Below are 18954 nucleotides of genomic sequence, written 5' to 3'. Positions count from 1 at the left end.
AATAATAGTCCAATTGCACTTTGCTTTGGACTCCTAAATTGTTTCTCTTAACATGGCAGCCACACGTGGTCAGACCCTGCTGGCAGCCACTAATTTTGTCATTTGGAGGAAGAACCACCAAGGGACTAAAAGGATTTTCAAGGCCTAGAAGAAATCTCACTGCTGGTGGCTAACATTCCAACTAAGAAGAGGAATTCAGCTTTTCTATTGCTCCTCACTGTTCTCTCCTGGGATACTAATCCTGATTTGGCCACCAGAATCAGCTTAATTTATAACTTAATCCTTTGTTGGAGGTTTAAACTTTTCCAGAGCCTGGAAAATCTACTGTAGACCTATGGTTGGCAAGGAAAATACTGACTTTTGTGCTGATTATATCGTATCCATTTTTCTTGTTTAATCTTTCCTCTGTACTTCCCCTAACTTCATCTCCCATCTAAAAAATCCAGAAGCTGAGTCTTTTCATTTTTTCTGAAATGAGTAAGTAAATGTATTAATTTCTTTCCTTAAAAATTATGAATGATGAAAAGATATGTAGTGCACAAATATTACTCCTTTTTATTTCCCCTTAAGTCAATTTCTCTCCCAAGAAATAACCATTATTAACACTTGCTTTGTGTCTTCCCATACTGTGCTGATTTATACTTAGTACATTATTCTGGTTTTGCATGCCTGCATGTGAGTGTGTGTGTGTGTGTGTGTGTGTGTGTGTGATAGTAGGGATTGAACCCAAGGGCTTCACACTGAGCTACATGTCCAGGCCTTTTCTTTTTTCTCTTTTATTTTGAGGCAAGAACTTGCTAAGGCACTAAATTGCTCAGGCTGGGCTTGAACTTGTAATTCTCAGCTTCCAAGAGTGCTGGGATTATAGGCTTGCAGCATCACGCTTGGCTATAGTGTGTTTTAGGTAAAACCCTATGGGTGTGTACATACACAGTGTGGTATGTTTTAGTTGTTTGTAAATGGTATTATATGAAATTTATTTTTCTGCAATTATTTTTCCATAAACAACATTTCTTAGAGAACATTTTATGTGGGTATACATAGACCTTTTTTTAAAAAACTACATAGTATTTTATGGTATGGATCACTGTGATTTAGTTATTTGATCATCTATTGATTAGAAAAGATATTGTTTAATTTTTTACATTTATTAGTCATGATATACAGACATACACATGTATCTTTAAGATTTTATATTAATTTCTTGTGATAAATTCCTAGAAGTAATGTTATTGAATCAATAGAAATGTACTTTTGTTTTGGTACTGGGGATCGAACTCAGGTCCTTATGCTTTCGAGGCAGGCACCGGAACTACTGAGCTGAATCCCCAGCCCCAAGAAATGTACTTTTAAAAAAGATTTTACATAAATATTGCCATTTCAATGCAAAAATATTGTACTTACTGGCCTACTTATCAGAAGTCTATAAAAAGTCCTGATACCCATGTACTTAGAAACCACTACTGTGCTCATTTTTTGTTTGTGAAGTTGATAAACAAAAATTAGGGTGAGTTTCTTTTTCCAATATTTATTGTTCTTTTATATATGTTGAGTTTTTCTGTATTAAATGATCATGGCTTTTATCTTATTTTTCAACAGGCTTGACTATCTTCTTTCTTTATAGTGGATGAAAAAATTTTGATTAGTTCTTGCTTATTATATGTGCTACAAAAAACAATATTTTACCTCTTTCAAGCACGCATTTTTAAACTTTACATTGTTCTACGCATCCAAAAGTTTTAAATCTGTATGAAATTGAGTCTTAGAAATGGTTCTCTTTACGGCTTTGGATTTTGTATCTACCTTAGCAAGGCCTTCCATACCTCTTATCTATAAAAAAATCTACCTTTTATTTCTGTTAATGTTTTTTACTTTGTTGATTTGTTTTTGCTTTTGACATTGTAGTTTATTTTTGTGAAAAGTTTTTTTTATAAATGTATACCTAGGATTATTGTTTGATTAATCAATTTTCCTACTGGCTTGAAGTGTTACTGTTTTCATCATCTGAGTTACCATATGTACCTGAGTTTCTTTTTGTATACTTTACTCTTTCCATTGATCTAGTTTTTTTACCCTGCACTAATGTACCACTGCTTAATCATCACAGCTTTATTGTATATTTTGATACTGGTTAGGGCAACTCCTACTTAGTGTTGTTCTTTTCCAATTTTAACAATGCTTTGACATTTTATACTTCCATATAAATTTTGTGACCACGATTCATACGCGATGAAAAATTCTGTTGCTATTCAAATTGGAATGCCATTAAGTTTGGGGAAGTCTGACATCTTTAAAATATTAAGAAAGCATATGTTGGCTTTCTTAATCTACTCATTCTTTTAGTATCATTCTAGAAAAAGTATATATTGACTTCTTTCCTACTTCTTGTTCAGGTTTTTGTCTATGTATTAAGGGACATTCTTATCAAGTCTTAACTTTTAGGAGGGTGTTTCTGAAGAGAATGTGTCCGCATTTCCTATAAACCATACCTTTAATTTCAATAACTATTTTATTAAATTTTTAATTGAGCTTTTAATTTTAATAAATATTTTTCTAAAAATATTTTTAATTTCTTGATAATTTTGGGTATTCTCTTGTTGCTTATTCACTTGTGAATTCTGACTTTTAGATCTTTAACTTCATATTTAACTACTTCATATTTTGTCTAATAATTCCAATATCTGGAGTCTTTGGTAATCTAAATCTGATATTTGCACTGGCAATTTTCCTTCATAGTGATTTGTTTCCTTTTATGTTTGGTTATCTTTTCATTATTATCTGATTTTTTTACAGGTGTTAATCCATGGACATTTTGAAGAACTAATTTAGATGCTTTCCTTCAAAGATGTGTTTCTAAGATGTGTGTTTGTTTCTCCATAGTGGGAGTGTGAAGCACTGCTGCCTGAGGTTGCCCCCTCTACTTAGCTGTCCAGGCCCATAGTCTTGCTTCAGGGCCCATTCCTTGCCACCTCGATCATGGCTCAGGCTCCTGATTGAAGTCTCTTCATTTATGCCCACTGCCCACTGCCACCTGCCCCCTGTCCCCATTTTAAATTTCTTTTCCTCTTTTTCTTCTTTTGAACTCATGAAGATTGCCCCCATACCCCGAAGGCCTGAAAGGTAGCAGAAATTATGTTTTATTCAGAGCTGTGTTTCTTTGAAGCAGGAAGGCCCCTTTCATAAACCTAGGTTTCAATGATAATGGAATCAGAGTTCCTAGTTCTAGCTCTTTTGACTTATTTCTTTAAAACTGTGGTTAGTATAAATATTGAGTAAAAAGAAATTACAAACTAATATTTCAGTTTAAATTAACTTTGAAAATGAAAAGAGGAACTATGACTCTGAAAAGTAAAATTAGAAGATAATTTTTCAAGACCAGGAAAAATTGTATGATTTTCAGTGTTATGTGAATAATAACAATGGCAGAAAATCAATTTAACTGAAACTCTTTAAATGAACTTTTGTTCTCAAAAAACAAAGAGCCTGAATAAAATGTTGGTGTTAGTTAAATTTATTGACAGATTTGCACAGATGAAATCAATAGTTTTGAGGAAAAAGTCATAGTATTAGGAAAAATTTTCCTTTTTTCAGTCAGTGATAGAAAACACAAAATAGACACAAAATAACATCCAAGTCTTAGTGCTGTATATCTTCTCTCATTTCTGTTGAAAAGAATTAGTAAAATAGAGAAGGTAACATTTAAAGATGAATAACAGGGAGAAATATTTGAATTTTTCAGGTTAATATTTTAAATTTAATTTCATCCCTGGAGAAAAAATATAGTACAATTTTTTCTTCAAGGAAGAACTGTTATATGACTTTAATATAAAAACATTAGCTGATTCAGGAGAAAAATCTTGCTAGCACAGTATACATTTTGATAAATTTTTTTTAAGCATTTACTGATTATGATTTTGTGGATTAGAAAAAGGCTTAAATTCTGAATAAACAGACTTGTTAAGACATAAAAGTGTATTCAGGAAACCCAATGCCCTTGGTTCCTGTTTCTCTATTATCTGCAAGAAAGCGACTCATTTCAGAGTGTTACTCCTGGGGAGTGGGGCTGCTGCACTGCTGCATTCAGTATCTGCTAGCCTTTCAGACGCACACCCAGGTCACTCTCTCTCTTATCTTATTGTCATTTTATATTCATCTTTCACAGAATGCCAAAAATTAGTAATAAAGGCTTTATGAAACCAAACAAATCCTTTTCAATAGGCTCAGTTGAGTCTTTAGTCTGCTTTTTCTGTACCTTTATGTCATCATTAGGAAATTATTAATGGTTTTGCTTGTTTTGAATTAAACTTGACACATTGCCAGTATGTAAATAATGCTGATCAAATTTTTAACAGTGCACTGAAATCATATTCTCTATCCATCCATAGACTTACTTATCCATCAAGTTACCCATCGATAAATGTCATATTTACAGAACAAAAGAAAAAATATTTACTTCTTATAGTTTTACTATATTTATGTGAATAATAGTGATTCTGTCTATCTCTGGCAGGGAGCAGAGAATTTTTTGGCAAAACTGGACTGCAAACATGATGTCCTATATCTTCAAATTCAATTCTTACAACTTCTTGCAGTTTTGAATTGTTATTATTTTAGAATGTCTAGATAAAGGACGAGCAATTTTAGTATATTCTAGCTAGAATTGACAGTATTTCAGAGCTGGCACCGAAGGTGAGGAAATGGACAGGTAAAATCACAGAGATATCCATGAGACTTCTGATCAGGAATAAGATAGGAACCATATGTCTGTAATCTAAATACACTGGTTCCTAGTCCTTGTGTATATGAACAGACAGCATTTGCTTACAATCCCACATTATTAAAAGGATAAAAATTTAAAGATGAAGATTATACAGAAAAATATGTTATCACCATATAAAAAATCTAAAGTTTAAGTAGTTATATCTGCTAGTATAAAAATGGAGATAAAATAGAGAACCCCAGAATAGGCCTTTTCAATGACTTGACTTGGTAAATCTGAGTTGGGACAGAATTACAGGTTCTCAGGTACCAAGATATAAGCAGACACAGCACACAGTAATGAAAATTTGTGGAACTTAAATTAAAGTGAACCAATTATTCAACTGTATTTTTTAAAAATTCATTAAGTTTATAGGTAGATTTAATGTATACAATATGCTGACATTCATCATTGGAAATTTGTACCTTTACATGATATATCTTGGTTCTTATTTTTACCCCATTCCCCTGCCCTCCACCCCTCCTTATTTACAAAGACTTTGTTTCCGTTTTTTCCTTTTCTCATATTTATTCCTTTCCCTTCTTTCCTTTCCCCTACTGCTCCCACTTCCCCTTCCCCTTTGCCCCTTTTTCTTCCTATTTCACATTATCTATTATACATTTTGATCCTTAGTTACACTTTCAGTTTCTCATACCAGAGAAACTATTTGGTATTTATATATGTGTGTCCTATTTATTTCACTTAAGAGTATGGGTCTAGTGTGCATCCATTTAGCAATAAATGTCTCTAGTTTTTCATTCTTTGTGGCTGAGTAGTACTCTGTTTTATAAAAAAATATATTTTCTTTATCAAGTCTCCAGTTGATTGGCAATTGGGATCTTTCCAAGTTTTAGCTATTACAAACTGTGCTGCTATGAACATGGGCACACATATATCACTGTGGTATGATTCTTTTAATTCTTTGGGGAAGATACCCAGCAGGGGACTAGCTGGATCAAATGGGAGCTCTACTGCTACTTCTTTGAGGTGTCTCCATAGTGATTTCCACAGTGGTTGCACCAGTCTACACTCTCACCAGCAGTGAAGTGTTCCTTTTTCCGCACAACCCCAGCAGCATTTGTTATTGGTTGATTTCTTTTTCTTTTTTCTTTTTTTGGTACCAGGGATCGAACTCGGGACCTTGCGCTTGTGAGGCAGGAGCTGGAACCACTGAGCTAAATCCCCGGCAGGTTGATTTCTTGATAGCAGCCATTCTTTCTGGGATGAGGTGGAATCTCAGCATTGTTTTCATTTGGATCTCTTGAATTACCAGTGATGTTGAACATTTTTTTATATGTTTATTTGTTATTTCTACTTCTTTGTCTGAGAAATGTCTATTTCAGATGTCCATTTTTGGATTGGGTCTTTAAATTTGAGAGGTCTGATTTTTTTAAAGTTCTTTATATATTCTAGATAGTTGACCTTTGTTTGAGGAACAGCTGGTAAAAATGTTTTCCCGCAATGTAGATTGTCTCTTCATGCTCTTGGTGGTTTCTCTTGCTGTGCAGAACCTTTTTAATAAGATGAGATCCCACTTATTGATTATTTGTGCTAGTTCATGGGAAACTGAGGTTTTGTTCATGAAATCTTTTCGTAGGCCAATGTCTTCAAGAGTTCTACCTAACCTCTCCTCCAGCTGGGAACAGCTCCAGACATACTCAGCCACCTCATCTTTGACAAAGAGCCAAACGAAATCTTTTCCTCACTGGAGGAAAGATTGCCTCTTTAATAAATGGTGGAATAAAAATTAGGTTTCAACTTGCCAAAGACTAAAACTAGACCTATATGTCTCACCATGCACTGAACTAAGATCAAAATGAATTAAAGATCTAAATATTAAAATAAACATCAATTGTAATTTTTAAGCTTAAAAAATTTTCAGCCTACCTATTTTTTTCCAATGTGAGTTGAGGAAACACTCTAAAACATTTGAAATGAAACTTGATGTTAAATATGCATACTTCTTTCTAAATATGTGACCTAATTCTCTGTAGAACTTAACTGGAATATAAAAGATAGAGCCCTGGATTGTCAGATATTTACGTGACAGTTTGTCAAAGGACTTGCTTAATAAAATTGAATTCATACAAACTCTTTTTGTGTTTAAAAGGATATGGACTGGTTACAAAAGAGGAGTATAGTTATTTGATTTAAACCTAAGCTATATTATATTCATAATTAAACTGACAAAAGTTTTTTTGTTCAAGGATATTAACTCTGATCTTACAACCAAAGAGGACAGTTAAGATATATTTAATACAAAGGAGAGACCTGAGAATTTAAAAATATTAATGTCTGACACTCATCCTTACAGATTCTGATTTAAATGGCTTAGGCAAAGGGCCCAAGCATAGATGATTTCTAAAGCACTATAGGCATTCCTCATGTCAAGTTTAAGAGAAGTTGCAAGAGAATATGGTAGTAAAGTGAAAATTGAAAATGTATGGGAGGTCACATAATTCTAGCAGCATGCTAGAACATGATTTTATCCATTGATAGCAGTACATCAGCACAACTGTTCCTTAGCAGAGATAAAAACTAGAGCAGGCAAATTGAAATTATTAACTTGAGAGAGCATAAATTTTCCCAGAAGAATAGCAATAAAAATTAGTTTTAAGAAAAGTAATGAATATATACAGTCCAATAAAATTTTTCTAGATTTAGTTACTAATCATAAGTAACCTATTGTAGACCAGAGAACTCATAGGCCATACCATTTTAATTTGTAATTTAATTTATGTTACTAAATGCCAGTAAAACAGTAAAATCAATTTAAATTATTTGAACAACAAAATGGAAGATGATTCTGGGAAAATTGTAGTCCATTAAAATACTTGAATTTTTGTTAATTTATATTCAGCTATACTCCAGATGTTTATCCTGGCATGAAATTAGTTTCTATTTCTGAGAAGGGGATCCATATTAAACAAGACAAGATTTTGAATAATAAGAACATGACCATTGTTAGTAATATGAATATTTAAGAATTATTAGATGTGTCTAATCTTGTGGCTGTAATACTCAAAATAATTGTTTATCAATTCTGTTTATACCTACAAATATTAAAATATATTTGCTAGCATTAGTTTCTATAGGACTTACGTATTTGATAATAACATTCCTAGGAGAGCTGCTAGAACATTTAAAATTTTTAAAAATTAGCAAAACAAAACAACCAGAGCTCGTTCTTCAAGAGAACTTTGGAACTGCTGTAGGACAATTGGAAGTTCAAGTCTATCTTGGGGAAGTTAGCAACTCAGTGTGAGACCTTGTTTCAAAATAAAAGAAAATAAAAAGATTTGGGGATGTAACTCAGTGGAGAAGCTTGGGGTTTATTCTCCAGAAAAGATACACAGACAAAAATTCTTGTCAAGAAAACCCATTTAAAAAAAAATATATTTATGGGCTGGGGATTCAGCTCAGTGGTTCTGCCACCTGCCTCGCAAGCGCAAGGTCCGAGTTCAATCTCCCGTACAAAAACAAAACAAAACAAACAACAACAACAACAATATATATATATATATATATATGACTCCAAACATATATATATATACGTATATATGTATATACGTGTATATATATATATATGATTCCAAATGATATTGCCACCTTGAAATTCTAAATGAAAACTGGAAAAATTTCTAATCTTAGATCAAAGAATCAGATTTTCGGAGGCAAGGTGGTAGATATCTGGCTAGATTAATTGTTCTCAGGGATAAGATCTATAGTTTTGCTCGGTCAAAATGTCAAGGCAGGTGAATGGAGTGCGTTAATCAGTTGAAGCAAAAATGTGCTGCTTTAAATACTGGCTCAATCCTCGGTGCCTTGCTTAAAACAGGTCACTGAGCGCCTTAAAACACTCACAGATAGTGTCCTATATTAATGGGTGCAATAATTAATGTTTATTATTTTAAAATATAGTAACCAATAGGACTAAAAATTTAAATGCTTAGATTGGGGAAAATAAAAAGTGAAAAGGAGAAGAATATATGTAAGTCCTTTTCTTTCAGAGGACAGTCATTTTATACATGATGTGATTAAAATCTATGGTGAATATTTAAAATAAAAGAACTTATTACAGTTAAATGACATATTACCATTAATCCTCCTCAAAATACTCCCTCTCACTTTGAACTGACTTATCCCACTATGCTTGCCACTTTCTGAAGCAATTCTGGAAGTCCCCTTTTGTGAGTATCTTTATTAAATATGATCAAAAATAGGCCTCTCTGTACGCTACCTAAAGGAAAGGTATGCTGGTAAAAACATTACTGTGTGTCCTCATCCACCTCACTCACCCTAGCACCATGCAAGTTTTGCTCTTCCTTGAAGTCAAAATAAAAGGTAAATTTTTTAATTAATTTGAGACAAGGAAGCAGCCACAACATCATAATTAAAGACACTCATAAAAATGGCAAGAACATCAGGTGTGTCTGAAGTAAGGGGAGATAGTTTTGAGGGGTATTAATCGCAATGCATCTTTTATTATAAGAAATTTTTTAAAATTTCAACTTTCATTGTAGCTTTTTATCATGCTTTATAAATGATTAATATATACAGTACACACATAATGACATTATTTAGTGTTATGGAGAAAACCATAACCTAGGAAGAGTTAAAGAAGGCTGTCCCCAAAGAGCAGGATTTAGAAGAGAGAGAAGCCTTGTGCTGTTTGAGTTTATATAATGGATATACCCTACTGTAGTACTTAAAAGGAAGCAAGGTCTGGGTAACTATTCTATCCTGGAGATAAAATAGAAATAAATGCAAAATGAAAAAGAATCAAGAGGCTATAAACTGGGAGGAAGATCTGAAAACTGATATTAAGATGCTCAAAGGAACTGGGGTCATTTACTGTAGTTAAGGGCCTTAAGAGGAAAGTTATGTGGATAGGGAAAAGGAGGTAGGAGGTAGGATAGAATCAAAAGGTAGAAAAGAATATCTTTGGCTTACCATATTTAATAATTGCTATTATTAGAAATTCCTATTCCGTTAATTCCCAAGACCTGCTCATATGTGAGTGAGCTATATGTGATGTGTCCTGTGTAGCCAAAGAAGGTATACAATTGGGCATTATATGCATCAGAAGTAGGAGATTGAACAATTATTTTTTAACAGACTTTTTCCCAAATGAGTATTTGATTTGAAGTAGATTAAGAACTATGAGGTTGCTGGCATAATGAAGTAATTACCCCTCATTTCAAGACAGACTATCTTTTATTAGAAATTTAGAAATAATTCTCATATTTAGTAGGATAGATTATTTTATTTGAAGTAATATTTTTTGGCTTCTAGGTATTAATGTTTTTACAATAAAAATAATAAAATAAATTTAATAATAAAGAGCATCATTTAACATTTATTACATCTTGTTAGACGGGCTCTTATTTAATTCTCATAGCACTGGATGAGGTAGGTACTGCATTAAAACAGAGAGAAAAGGAAACTTGCTGGTTGTCACCTTACTAGTAAGGGACAGAGCCCAGAAGAGAGCCCAAAAAGTCTGACCCTAGAGTTTGCTCATTAACCCATTTTGGAGCAGTTTTTCATGGTCTTCACTTTGACTTTTTTCTCCTCATTAGCCTACGATTTCTGTCTGCCTTCTGATGGCCAGGTGCTTGTCCTGCAAAGCTACTCTCCTGTTTTCTTCTCCGGAAACTTAGTTTGACTCACTCTCATTGGAATGAAAGGAGCTGTAAGGAATGAAAAAAATAGCAAAAGCAATTATTTAATGTCTGCTGGATTTAGAGTAGCCTGTCTTCTGAGCAAGGATTCAGTGTTTGTCCTCTGCTCTCCATTGATAAATATATGTCATTTATGTATCTTGATTGTACTTTAGTAAGAACCTCATACCTGCGGTACAATTTTATTCAATAGCATTTCTTTTTTTTCACCAAAAAAATGGAGAGAGAGCGAGAGAGCGAATGGAAGAGAATGAATTAGTTTTCCATTGGTACTGTGACAAATGACAACAAATGCAGAGGCTTGAAATAACACTGATTTACAGTATTCTCTGATCTCTGGGCTAGAGTTCTGACATAGCTCTTGTGGAGGCTTTGGTAGGAGGACTGCTCCTTTATGGAGGCTCTGGGGAGAATCCACTTCTCACCTTTTCCATTTTTCTTGGATCAGGGCCGCCTTTCACTACTTTCTCAGCCAGAAACCTAAGAAGAGTTTTCACATTGTATCACTCAGACCTTCTTTTCTGGCCCTCTCTTCCACATTTAAAGACCCTTCTGATTATACTGGACTCAAATAATCCAGCAGAGTTGTGCCATCTCAAATTCTTTTTTAAAAAATTTATTTATTTATTTTGGTACCGGGGATCGAACTTGGGATCCTGTGCTTGTGAGGCAGGCGGTGGCACCACTGAGCTAAATCCCGGCCCTCAAATTCTTAATATAGTAACATTTGCAAAAATTACTTTTGCTTGGTAGGATGCCATATCTAGTCAGATGTGGTGATGCCCGCCTATAATCCTAGCACTCTGGGAACCTGAGGGGGAGGATTATAAATTCAAGCCCAGCCTAGGCAATTTAGTGACTTGGTGAGACCCTGTTTCACCTGTTTCAAATAAGAACAGAAAAATAAGGGAGAGGGCCGGGGATTTAGCTCAGTGGTTCCGCCTCTTGCCTTGAAAGCACAAGGACCCAAGTTTGATCCCCAGTACCAAAATAAAAAAATAAAAGAAAAATAAGGGAGAGGGGCACAAGGATGGATCTCAATGTGAAGTCCCTGGGTTACATACTCAGTAAAGCAAAAAAAAAAAATCATAATCACAGGATCTGAGAACATCATTTTTCAACTAGAAACACATAATAAAGGTGAAGCCCTATTCCAAGGACTGGGGTAAAACACAATCTCTTTCCTGGAGGAGTTTAAAATTTAGGAGGTATTTAAGTAGATAACTCGAACATAAAAATGTTATGTTCTAGGACAGAAGTAGGAACCAATTTTAGCAAAGGGGAAAAAACAATTGTCTACCTGGGGCCAAGAGTGAGCTAGAAAAAAAAGTGGCTAAAAATTAGAATTCTCTTTGACATATTAATACAATTTAATCACTTTTTCATCTAGATTTTGAGACTCTGGGATATTCATCACCAACTGTCCATCCAGAGGATAGCTTGCTCTTTCCCCAGAAGTCAAGACTTCACATGCCTCTTCCACTTTGATGAAACCCACGGACGGCTTTTCATCGCATTTAATAACCAACTAGCATTATTGGCAATGAAAAGTGAAACGAGCAAGAGAGTGAAAAGCCATGCAAAACCAGTCACTTGTGTTCTTTACAATTCACTCTTGAAGCAGGTAATGATGCTTTCCATTCTGTCACTCATATAAGACATCCACAAGTCCAGAGCCTCATTTCTTTATTTCACTCTAAAACAAAATTGAAGACAAATCTAGAAAAAACAAAAGTGAAGAGAAAACTATTCAATAGCCATATGCTTTTCTGCAAGAATGTGTTTTCAGGTGGATTCAAAGAGGGATTTCATTTTCAGCCAGTTACTACAGCAGCACTGATAGTTATGAGGAATTACAACATTCCAGCTAAAACAAACACAACACATAATGTAACTGAGCTTATCTTTATTAAACATTAGTCTGGGTCTTGAGCCAAATACAAGTGAACCTGGTTATAAAATTCCCTATTATGAACACCATCCTCCTGTATCCCTGTGGAAAGTTCTGAAATATGCATGAAACGTAATTAGCAGAGATCCATTTTGGCAGCATATTTTACACGAGTGGCTCACAGTGGCAGCCCGGGATGTATTCATAATAAAATGATTCAGTTAAATGCGATGCCACTTGGTATGCAGTGAGAGTTTGTTTTTCTCCTCACCACTTTAATGACACTCTGCAGCCCTTGCTTATGTGAACACTACCTGCATCTCAATGAAGAAGCTCTACGTCCCTGGAGCACAGGTGCCATAGGACCACAGCCCTTCTTAGAGGACTGGGAGGTCGAGCCAGGAGATCAGGCAGAGCTGAGAGTGGGGAAGCCTGTGGGACAAGGCAGGAGCCACACCCTTCGAGGTTAGTTTACTGCAATGATCGCCTCAGGCCTGATGGTAACAGCACAGCAGGAGTTGAGCAGGAAGCCAGTCTCCAGGTTGGGGCCAATTAAACAATAACTCCAACCCATTCTTTTCTTTCCCATTTATAGAAGCTCCTGCATTTGTGCAGAAATGAGTAGTTCAGATTTTGTGCAAGGGGTGGAAAAACCTTTGTTGGTAATGAGTGTGTGTCACATAACTACTTCAAACACTCTATTTTCTGGTTATTCTAGGAAACAAAATCCTTTACAAAACATTCCCCCACAAATGTTTTACTGAACTTTATGAAGGCAACCAGTTAATTCGGCCCCCCTGGTGGTCACTAAGAGATGTATTTGTTTCCAAGAGAACATTCTTCTAATTGATTTCTGCAAAATTAAAAGGCTAGGTTTGTGTGTAGAAGTTAAGACCCCGTGTTGCTTGGTCATAAATCAACAATATCCCCTGAGGAATTCAGGAAATGGGACACAAAGAAGTTCTGGAATCTGCCACTTGGACATAAAGAAAAAACCAAGGTAAATATGTAGCAAAAGGTATAAACCAGAAAAGAATATGTACCTATAGGAGATGAAGTAGGAAGTATTGTCCAATCCAGTTCTACTTCTTGCTCTTAGTTGCATATTCACTTAAAAGCATCGACTTACATATAAAGCACATAGAGCTGTGTATTACATACAGCAATGTTCTGTATTAGCTGATAATATATAGAGAAATGCTTTCAGGTTTCAAGATTTTATTGCAGAGAAGTTCAGAGAAGAGTATCACTTGCACTCCTATCAGCCATTGATAACTCACTTTAGAGTAGTTAGACAAAGCAAATAAAACAGTTTTGACAAATATCAACAAAAGAAGGGAAGGCAGACACATTACTAACACAAAGAAATAATGGAGTATGGTAAAATAAAGTAGAGATAAAAGAACTCTTCAAGGAAAATGATCCAGTTGGTTTCGGATTGGGATGGGAGGTGTTTCAGCTGAGCCTGGAAAACTAGAGTGGGAATCTCAAAGAGAAACCGGTAGCACCAGACAGAAGATATAACATGGGCATCTTGGCAGAGAAGCTTGGGCACTCACAGTGCTTGTAGGGAGACCAGGCTTAGTTTGGAAACTCATAGCACAAAGGTTGCAGGAAATGAGGCAGGAAAGGGAGCTGAGGCAGAATGTGAAGAGTGTTCACAGAACATGCCACAGTCTGATTGTAGAAAATGAAGCACAGGTTGGAGGATAAAACCATTCTCAGTGTGGTCTTGGGCACTAGATGCTTTAGCTCCACCAGAGGAGTCTGAGAGATCAAACCATTTTCATGACTGTAATAATGCTTTTATTTTCTCTCAAGTGTGCAATAGAAATTCTCGAAACTACGTAATGTGTGATGGTTTCACTGTTCTGATGGCTGAGGGAATGTGTTCTCTTGTATCCTCATGTTTTAACAATTGTTCAGTTTAAATTTGTAATGTGACGAATATATACATATATATGTATATTATTCTATATAATATATTTTTTTATGTTTGAATCCCCACATAAATGACTTGATAATTTTTAAGAATATAGACCAATCCCAGGACCAGAGCTTTTGAACTCTGCAGAGTTGGAGAGATGGGGATTAAAATACTGCACAGACTACTTAACCTGTCTGAGCTTCAGTTTCCTGGCTTTTAAAATAGTTTCCAGTGAGAGTGGAGGGGTAGAAATGGCAACACATTATGCCTTGACAACATTGTCATGCTAGGGCTGGCCTCTGGCCATTTGAAGCCACCCTCCAGCCTTCCAGGCTGCTGGGCCTAGAAAGGCTTCTTTAGCTCTTCCATACCTCTTGGGGGGAATGTGGTTACTTTATGACACTTCATTTTTTTACTAACTTTTTTGGGTGCCTTAATCTTTATTTTAATCATGTGTCATGTGATAACAAATATTAGAAAGAATTTAGGACTGGGTTGTGGTTTGGTGCTGGCCCTGTACCTCTCTGAACACCCTTGAGATAAGCCAGTCCCAGTCCCTGGTTCCCTTCCTCCTTTTCTCAGCCATTGTAGTTCCTTGTGAGGATTCTTTTTTTGGTATGAGGGATTGAACTGCGAGGCAGGCAGTAGAACCACTGAGCTAAATCTCCGGACTTGTGAGGATTCTTTTACAAGGTGCAGCCTTGGTCTGGTCATTTTAGCTCCTTTAAGTCTCCAGGGAACATCCAGCCATTGTTACTTCTCCTCTTTCTGGCTACTGGCCATGTCTCCAGTCTAGTTGTTTCTCAGTTGAAAATGTTATTACACTCTTATTTTCCTCTCCTACTATGTTTGTGACGCAAAGGAAAGATCTCGTCTTGTCTTCCATTTCTGCCTTTCCTTATAACTCCAACACTCTCTGGCCACAAAATGGATGCTCAAAGCCTAGGGTTTAGCCAATTACTGCCATTTCTCATTCTACCATAAATAGGCCCTGTGCCCTTTCAGTGTACTAGCTTTTGCTGTCTGGCTTTTAGATTTGGCATCACTCTTGAAAGCTTTCCATAATCTGAATTTAATGAAATCCTTCCCTTCTGTTGTTTCATTTCAACATGTTGCCCACATTTTATTATTGTTTCATTGTATTTGGACTTCAGTGAGAAATCTAACTTAATTCCCATATAAAGGCAGCTTGGCACTGTTCTGCAACTCTTCTTTGTCTTCTTGCCTTATGTTTCCCTCTCTTAAAGTAAGAAGTGTAGCTAAACCACACAAAACCTTTTAAAAGGAACCACATGCTTGTTTCACCTGGCAACTTTTGCTCCCATACCTAGCAGCTAAACAAGTTGGAACTGGATAAGGAAGTCCTGAGATGTATTTATTTTGAAAGAATTGAAGGAACTCAATATCCTCGAGGCAATTCTAATGAATGAGCTTTGCAGTGATTTCGTTTTCTTTCTTCTTCCTTCCTTTCTTTCTTTCTTTCTTTCTTTCTTTCTTTCTTTCTTTCTTTCTTTCTTTCTTCTCTTTCTCTCTCTTTCTTTCTTTCTTTTCTATTATTTTATTGGTACATTTAAAGTATAGAGTATAATGACATTCATCATTGCAAATTTGCACCTTTACATAATCCATCTTGGTTCTTATTTTCTCCCCACTTCCCCTTCCCCTTGCACCTTTTCTTCCTATTTCACACTATCTAGTATACTTTTCAGTCCTTATTTGCACTTTCAGTTCCTCACACTAGAGAAACTATTCAGTATTTATACATGTGTGTCCTATTTATTTCACTTAAAGAGTATGGCCTCAATGTGCATCCATTTAGCTATAAATGTCTCTACTTTCTCATTCTTTATGGCTGAGTAGTACTCCATTTTATTAAAAAAACCCCCACATTTTCTTTATCCATTCTCCACTTGATGGGCAATTGGGCTGCTTCCAAGTTTTAGCTATTACAAATTGTGCTGCTATGAACATGGGTGCACATATATCGCTGTGGCATGATTCTTTTAATTCTTTGGGGAAGATACCCACCAGGGGAATAGTTGGGTCAAATGGGACTTCCAGTCCTAGTTCTTTGAGGTATCTCCATACTGATTTCCACAGTGCTTGCAGCAGTCTACACTCCCACCAGCAGTGGAGCAGGGTTCCTCTTTCCCCACAGCCCCGCCAGCATTTGTTATTGGTTGATTTTATGATAGCAGCCATTCTTGCCAGGGTGAGGTAGAATCTCAGCATTGTTTTCATTTGCATCTCCCCAATGACCAGTGATGTTGAACATTTTTTCGTATGTTTATTTGCTATTTCTACTTCTTTGTGTGAGTAATGTCTGTTCATTTAAGATGCCCATTTTTGGATTGGGTCTTTACACTTGGGAGGTCTGATTTTTGTAAGTTCCTTATAGATTCTAGATAGTAGACTTTTGTCTGAAGGACAGCTGATGAAAAGTTTTTCCCAAATTGTGGGTTGTCTCTTCACACTGTTGGTGGTTCCTCTTGATGTGTGTGCAGAAGCTTTTTAATAAGATGAGATCCCACTTGTTGATTCTTTGTGCTAGTTCATGGGAAACAGGTTTTGCTCATGAAATCTTTTCATAGGCCAATGTCTTCAAGAGTTCTACCTAACCTCTGTTCCAGCTGGTTTAGTGTTTCTGTTTTAATACTTAGATCTTTAATCAATTTCAATTTCAGTTTAGTGCATTGTGAGACATATAGGTCTAGTTTTAATCTTTGGCAAGTTGAAACCAAATTTTTCCGGCACCATTTATTAAAGAGGCTATCTTTCCTCCAGTGAGGGTGTTTGGCTCCTTTGTGGAAGATGAGGTGGCTGAGTATGTCTGGAGTTATTTCTGCATTTTCTAATCTGTTACACTGGTCCTCAGGTCTGTTTTTTTTGCCAGTACCATGCTGTTTTTTTATCATAGTAGCTTTGTAATATAGTTTCAAGTTGGGGATTGTGATACCCCCTACCTTGTCTTTATTGCCTAGTATTGCTTTTACTCTTCTAGGTCTCTTCTTGTTCCATATGAACATTTGGATTTGTCTGTGAAGTAGGCTGCTGAAATTTCAATTGTGATTGCACTGAATCTATATAGCAGGTTTGGAAGTATGGCCATTTTCACTATGTTGATTCTTCTTACCAGGAGCAGGGGATGTCTTTCCATTTTCTGATGTCCTCTTCAATTTCTTTTTTCAGAGTATTATAGTTTTCAGAATAGAGGTCTTTGATTTCTTTTGCTAGTTTGATTCCTAGGTATTTCAGTTTTTTGGATGCTATTGTGAAAGGAATTGATTGCCCCATTTCTCTCTCAGTTAGTCTTTTTTTGTGTGTACAGAAAAGCTTTTGATTTTTTTGTGTTGACCTTATATCTAGTTACTTTACTGAATTTGGTTATTAAGTCTAGAAGAGTTTTGGTGGAGTTCTTGGGGTCTTCCATATAGAGTATCATATCATTTGCAAATAATGACAATTTGACTCCTTCGTTTCCTATCTTTATTCCTTTTATTTCTTTCTCTTGTCTAATTGCTGTGGCTAATGTTTCCAAGACTATATTGAACAGGAGTGGTGATAGTGGACATCCTTGTCTTGTTCCTTATTTTAGTGTGAAGGATTTCAGTTTTTGACCTTTTAATATGATATTGGCTGTTGGTTTTTCATAGAAGGGTTTTAGCACATTGAGGCAGAGTCTATCTATTCCAAATTTTTTAGAGTTTTTATCATAAATGCATGTTGGATTTTGTCAAATGCTTTTTCTGTATCTATTGAAGTGATCATATGGTTTTTGTCCTTGGCTCTATTAATATAGTGTATTACATGTATTGATGTGAAAATGTTGAACCATCCCTGCATCCCCAGGATGAATCCCACTTGGTCAGGGTGTATGATTTTCTTGACGATCTTCTGCATTCTATTTGCCAGTATCTTATTAAGGATTTTTGCATCTATGTTCATTAGTGAGATTGGCCTATAGTACTCTTTTTCAGTTGGATCTTTCTCTGCTTTGGGATCAAGGTGATGCTTGCTTCCAGGAATGAATTTGGGAGTATTGCTTCTCTTTCAATTTCACTGAAGAGTTTAAACAGTAGTGGCACTAGTCCCTCTCTAAATGTCTTGCAGAATTCAGCAGTGAAGCCATCAGGACCCAGGCTTTTCTTAGTTGGTAAGTTTTTAAATATGTTTTCAATTTCATTGATTGATATTGGGTTTTTTAGAATTTTTAGGTTCACCTTTGTTTGGTAATACACGTGTGTCTAGGAATCTGTCCATTTCTTCTGTATTTTCCATCTTATTGGCTTATAGGTTCTCAAAGTAGGTATTGATGATCCTCTGGATTTTTGCAGGGTCCATTGTAATTTCACCCTTTTCGTTCCTAATTGTATGGATTTGTGTCTCTTCTTTCCTATTTTTTGATAAGGTCGCATAAGGGTTTGTCAATTTTGTTTATTCTTTAGAAGAACCAACTCTTGGCTTCATTGAATTTTTCTATTGTTCTCTTAATCTCCATTGCATTGGTTTCTGCCCCACTATTTATAATTTCTTCCCTTGTATGAGCTTTGGATTTGTCCTGCTCTTCTTTTCCTAGAAGCTTGAGGTTCAGCATCAGGTTGTATAATTGAGCTTGCTCAATTTCCTAATGTGAATATTCACTGCTATGAATTTCCCTGGTAAGACTGCTTTCATTGTGTTTCACAGGTTCTGG

General features: G+C 35.6%; 1 protein-coding gene across 2 annotated transcripts in view; it reads left to right on the top strand.

Moving 5' to 3' along the window:
- Positions 1 to 18954, top strand: part of Wdr49 (WD repeat domain 49) — a 179625-nt gene that overhangs the window by 85398 nt on the left and 75273 nt on the right. For both annotated transcript variants that reach the window (XM_087186476.1, XM_021253888.2), the window contains one exon: positions 11834 to 12067. In XM_087186476.1, the coding sequence (XP_087042602.1) occupies positions 11834 to 12067 (234 nt within the window). The remainder of the gene's footprint in view (positions 1 to 11833; positions 12068 to 18954) is intronic.

Source organism: Heterocephalus glaber, unplaced genomic scaffold (assembly GCF_053883595.1).
Source record: "Heterocephalus glaber isolate CG9 unplaced genomic scaffold, H.glaber_assembly_v1.0 deba00001504, whole genome shotgun sequence".
NCBI lineage: Eukaryota > Metazoa > Chordata > Mammalia > Rodentia > Bathyergidae > Heterocephalus > Heterocephalus glaber.
Note: the sequence above shows the minus strand (reverse complement) of the source record. Positions and strands in the feature narration are given on the sequence as shown.